This window comes from Typopeltis vanoorti, chromosome 16, assembly GCF_054136105.1.
Source record: "Typopeltis vanoorti isolate ZY-2024b chromosome 16, IOZ_Tvanoo_1.0, whole genome shotgun sequence".
In the NCBI taxonomy this organism is placed as follows: Eukaryota; Metazoa; Arthropoda; class Arachnida; order Uropygi; family Thelyphonidae; genus Typopeltis; species Typopeltis vanoorti.
Window position 1 is genome coordinate 56,660,526 of NC_143564.1, and position 6,152 is coordinate 56,666,677.

Consider the following 6,152-nt stretch of genomic DNA (forward strand, 5'->3'; position numbering starts at 1 on the left):
AGTTCGATTTCTAATCTGAAAAATTTTAAATGCTTCTAAAACAATACTTCGGCATTTTTTTTCATGTGACATTATTCTAGATATATCCTATTCCTCTCACACAGAATGTCACACTTCCTGAAGAAATTCAAGATCAAATAAGAGATAAATTTAGGCTATATGAATTTATTCTCAATTTTATTAACCGGTAAGTTAGGATCAATGGTCTGTCACGCCAAGTAACTTGGCTTTACAGAAACCTAATTAATGTATTTTTTAAATAACGAAACCTGTGGTGAGATCATAATTAAAAGAAACACACGTATTAACCACACTGAAAATTATTTAATTGTAAATATTTCATCCTAAGTATCTTAGGACATCATCAGTACAGTAGTTTAAACAATAATAGGAATAACATACTGTTAGGGCGCATGATTACAATAGAATCTCATTAAACGTGCATAACGTGTTACAGAAGTAAAATAAAAAATAAAAAAAACTAATAATAATTATTTCACACAATTTTGTATGACAATTTCCCATACTTTAGGAATAGTAAGAACGTCGTTGTGGTTTAAATTTGGTCTGTGTAGTAGGGCTTCAGAACTTTCTTTATATAAACATTCATGTTTATATAAAGATCTATGTAAAAGTTTAGACTTTTCCCAATGGATCCTATGGCTTAGATTTTCATTCAGTGTTGAGAGAGGCCAGATTTCTGCGGTTTAAAAAGACGAATGTGGACTTGATGTTCCGAGATGCGTTTCTGAACAGACCTAAGTCCAAAGTAAGACAATTTGCATGAGCATGGAATCTCATAAACACCAGGCAACATCAAAGGTGAGAGTTTGTCCTTAGGAGAAGGTAATAAGTTGTAAATTTGGTTGATAGGTTTGTAAGTAGTGGTCCAATTGTATTTCTTCGTAATTTTAGAAAGACGTTCGGAGATGTGCCTTTGACGTAAGGTATGGGAATCCTATGGACTTCTTCTTGTCTGGTTTGATGTGTGGGAAAGTGACTGATGATTTTTTGAGTTGTTTTAGGATTATATCCATTTAGGATGGCTGTATTTTTGATTATTTCTAATAATACGTGTGTTTCTTTTAATTAATTAATGTCTGATAGGACAGGTAATTTTATTAAATAGTTTGTCATGTCTGTAACACGGTTTTTCACTTTACAAAATAGACAAACCCGATTTCCCAAAGGTACTCCACCACAGCACGAGACCGGCTAACTCACTTTCAGCTAAAAAGTTCTTATAAAAGATTCCTTTGCGACAGAATTCGACCCCAGGTCTTTTTAATCATCATTACGACTGAACCACGGAACCCAACATTCGGATTCTTTATTTAAATTATTTTCATTGAAGTTATTTTCAGGACATGCTTCGAGATTAACACCAAACTGAGTATTATCCCAATCAGGATATTACAAAGTAACTGCCATATCTCCACAGAGGATATGCCAGTTAATGTAATAAGTATACATGTAGCACCTGTCACTTCTAACAGCTACAATATATTCAATAAATTCACAAATACAACTAACAAGTAGTTAAATGCATTTACTGCATGGTACAAGTGGTTTAGTTTTTCTTCGGGAGATTAATTTTTTGCCTTCTTTTTTGAAACATATGAAGCTGCATAAAATACACAATGATTGTTCTTAAAGTTTCTGTTCTAGTTTTGGTAAAATATGATGGTAACTGTAATACAGCACTTCCGGTACTGATTATTATACAGCTATATTAGTTAAGAGCCATACCATTGTGTTTACATGAGCTGTTTCCTGAACCAGATTTTTGGGTGTCACTTATGTAGATCGTTTTGCGCCCTCAAACACGAGATTATCTCGGTCTTTACAGGATTGTCACCACCAGTTCTCGCATTCGTTTGTCAGGAATCTCAGGTTTTTTTTTTTTTTTTAAGTTAAAAGAATTGAGGCACTCTTTATCGAAAACAATTATAACTTTTCGTCAAGTATTGGTGAATCTTCAAGCTTATTGGTCCCTTTCTATCTTTCTCGAATATATATAAAAAAAAATTGTCTGCAGGAAGATATATTTTCAAATATATTTCCTGAAAATTGCAGTTTATAGATATTCGAATCCGGTGTCAACAGATTTCTTTTTTTTTCCAGAACGTTAAACCCGTTCATGGTAAGAGTACGAATTCATATTCATCCAGAGTTGAGCCATTTTTCTAGGTTTCGATTTAAAAATAACATTAAAAAAAAATCACAAACGCGACATAAAGATCTATGCAGCAGGGTAAGTACTAATAACACACCTTTCAATAAACCAAGGAATAACTTGTTTTATCCTTTGTTTTAACACTATTACAGGGTGGGCTTCATTCATAGGGTAAACCGTTCATCTGAGAAACTTTTACTTCGAACAACGGAAATCAACCAGATGTGGAAAGGAATGCTAATCGTCTTACTCGATCATCTCACTTTCATCTACAACGGCAAATTAATAGGGTCAAAGAATCCGGATATTTCTTGATGCAATCTGCTACTTGCTACTAACATGATTACCAGCGGTTCAACTTCTCCACCACCTATCCTCTTCATGCCAACCATCTTCATTCTCTCTCTCTTACTATGTCCTACATACCCTCGTGTTTGGAATTACCATTTACAAGAAGACTTATAAGCGTTCAAAGTTTTGATACTAATTGAGTAAACAGAAGACTTCGAACTACTGTAAAATGATATTTCTGAATATGAAAAAGATATAAAGTTTTAAAGTTAATTCAAGCTGAAGAAATCAGGTTAACGCGAAAAGTATTTTCTCCTTTATATATATATATATATATATATATATATATATATATATATATATATATATATATATATATATATATATAAGCACAACCTAACGCTGCATTGTGGGGAAATTAAAATAATAATAATAATAATAAATATGATTACTAATTCACTATAAACAAGAAATTAACTGTTAGCATAGCATATTTATTATACATCACATACCTATTCATAATGATAAGAAAATCAACATAAACTCTTCACTGAACATTTTTCGTTCAAGTTTTTCTTTTGAACTTTGACGCGAAATTCATTCCAAGTTAAATAAATATAAAAATGGTCTGAAGATCAAGAAAAGGTGGATTCTATGCCAACTGTAAATGCTGATAACTGTTCCCGAGAGAAATCAGATACGATTAAAAAGACTATAAACTAATTCCACTTGCTTTCAGAAAATATGGATTTCGGTAAGGGTTTCCAGGTTAAAAATCCTGTGATTCAATATTTCCTCCAAGAAATTCATGCATCTTTTCTTAATATGTAAATATATCTTTCCTACACTACGTTTATTTATGATTTGTCTTAATCAACTGTTCCGTGCATAAAAGTGTAGAATAAGTCCATGTGCTATTTATCAGTAATCTTTCCGGGAAGCAGAGGGTTAAAAAAATAAAAATAACCGGCATGCAGATGTTATAAAGAGATGGCAATCTCTTAGCCTGTAACCGGCTCTGAGATGTATGTTAGTGATGGAGCTCGTGTGGAGAGGTAAGCAAAGAGATAAGTGTACATTGTCGAAAGGTCCTTCAGCGCCTTATTATTTATTGGTCTCATATAGTAATGGCTTTCTCCTTAGATAAAGAACAGTAGGAAGAACGCGTGTGTGAAGGAATTACAACTGCAGTGTTAAGTGAGGGTAAATCACAAATGAATATCATTTTGATTACCTGTATATGTCAGAAATATCAGGGAAAATGATCTTTAAATTAGTGGTGCACACGAAGTTTATATGTTCCATCCCTGTACAAGTTGTCTTAAGCTGATGCCTCATAATTACTGACTGTAATTTGCCTTCTGGGAAGCATAATTAAATATTATTTTAAACCACTGGTCCAGTATGATGTTTGCTAAATGAGTATGAGGTCTCCGCAGTGCTAGCGAACAGTAAATTGAAAATAAAACCCCTCATTTCGTGTTACAAATATCTAGGAATATTAAACCAAATAATTGTCTATTAAAACAAATGATTGATTATTTCGGTGTGCTGCATGTTTGGGTTCGAATGTTCCCCCTCGTTGTAGTTATGAAGCCAGCCAAATAATGGCATAAATGAAGACAAATCATATTGTGCTGTTAATATCCAGATGAGAGAGAGAGAGAAGAAATAAATTAATTATGAATTTTCAAGGTCATTGCAGAAAAGTTCATTTTATGTGTACTCAATGATCAGAATGTGGCTGATTTTACTTTCTATTTCGTGTCCTCGAAATATATAAATATTAACTAATTACTGATGCCACCCAACTTTCTTGAAACATACCTCCCGAATGTCCCTTTTTCCTAAAAATCACATCGGCTTGTAACACCTCCCCTAACAGTCAAAACAGTAGACGTTAGTTATAATCGATTATTAACCGATCGTGTCTATACCACATGATTAATGCAATATATTTAGTAACTTTATTTGTAGTAAAATATTAAATTAATACTATCTATTAAAACTAAATTTTGAAACGGAATTCCTCTTTAAAAAATCGTAATAAACTGGATTATACAGATTTTAAAATTCTACCTTCTTTTGGTATACCTACAAAAAAAAAAAAAAAATCCGATTTAATTATTAGACACCTCTTTTCAGAGAAAATTTGGATCATCGTACATTAACAGTTAGGATTCGGCTATAATTATCTAGTTACCCCTACGTCGCCGCTGCAACCACCAACAAAAACTTTGATCCGTCTTGAATTATTAGCGAAAATAATTCGCCAAGTGACATGCATAGTATACAGCACATGTACCGACACAGTTTCCTGTTACTAAATCACTGGATCTGCCTTTAGCACGGTCAACTATACAGTACGTTTTAGATCCACAAAAAAAGTTTACAACTATTTACATGTAAACAAGAGCATGCCATAAATATTTACATATCTGTTATTCACAACTGCATACAAATAAAAAGAGTAGGGGCGGGGGAACTACGGTTAAAACATACCATATTTCGATTAAATTTGTGAACGGTGACGTAATTCATTAAAAGTAACCTTAGCTAAAGATCACTTAAAGTAGATCTTACCAAAGATATAACAGGATAAAACACGACAAAACATTTATAATTTTAGTGCTTTTAAAATATTTGATATATTCTCTAAAGCGAATTTTCATTTTATTCTGGAGAGTAAAATATTTTATTTACTAAGATATCATAGGTTTATGAAGGAGGAGCAACATTGAAATTTGCCGCCTACTCGATTCTCTCAAGGCCATTTCAAGCTTTACTTTCTTTCGTGTTTCCTTTTACAAAAATGCAGACATTCCCGGGGTCTTACCTGTACTGTCCGACTCCACTGTCGTCGGTTGGGAGCTGGTGGCCGGAACGCTACTGTCGCTTGTACTCATGTTTTCACCTTGGGCTTGGCTATCAGGTCCCGACCCATCTGCAAACATCGCTTTCCTCCGACCGCCACTACGGTAGCGTTCCTTTGTCCGATGTCACTGAGTAGCACGTTGCGAGTTCCGAGCTAAGTTCACATCCGAGCTCACATAGAAAATAATAAAACTTTCTCCTCGAACGACAACGATGACATAAGACAATACACTAATTACCCTGAGGCCGCTGGTTGATAACGGACAACTCAGAAAGATTCCGTCAACCTCCTGTACGGCAACACACAGGTCGATTTGCAGATCAAGGGCAAGGCTTAGTAGTTCCACAAAAAAAAAAAAAGGAAAAAAAAAAGAAAAAACTTCCCTGTCGACTAGATGTGAGCAGGCGCAAAAGTGGGTTGGTTGAGTCGCTTACGTCAACAAAATTAGGTCATACCTCGGCATATATGTCGGTATTTTCGGTCCTTAAAACTGTACGGAAGCGTTTTTTGTGCTTAAGTATACTTCGTAACGCAACTATTCGAAAATGGAAGGAATCGAATATCTTACAGTTTTTCCAGGAAATATCAGCGAAGACTTCTCGTTGATATAAGCGACAGAATAAACACTAGTCACGTGGTGTAGCAAGCGTCATCGCCAGCTGCTGCAACAGACATACATTGCTGCCACTTACGAGAAAGCGCTAGCATCGGAACTGCACGAGCGGGACGAGAAGCCCGCGAGATAGTCAGGAAATGCCATGTTTAACTGGCTGTACAACCGGGAAGCAATGCTACCAGAGAAGCTGAGTG

At 34.6% G+C, this 6,152-nt stretch overlaps 1 protein-coding gene across 1 annotated transcript in view; it reads right to left on the reverse strand.

The window, feature by feature from the left end:
• LOC150098035 (nuclear hormone receptor FTZ-F1-like) overlaps positions 1–5,678 on the reverse strand; it is a 333,419-nt gene extending 327,741 nt beyond the window's left edge. Inside the window, exon 1 of the mRNA XM_090406144.1 lies at positions 5,304–5,678. Coding sequence (XP_090262270.1) covers positions 5,304–5,421 — 118 coding nt within the window. The 5' untranslated portion in view covers positions 5,422–5,678. The remainder of the gene's footprint in view (positions 1–5,303) is intronic.
• Positions 5,679–6,152: the final 474 nt, after the last annotated feature.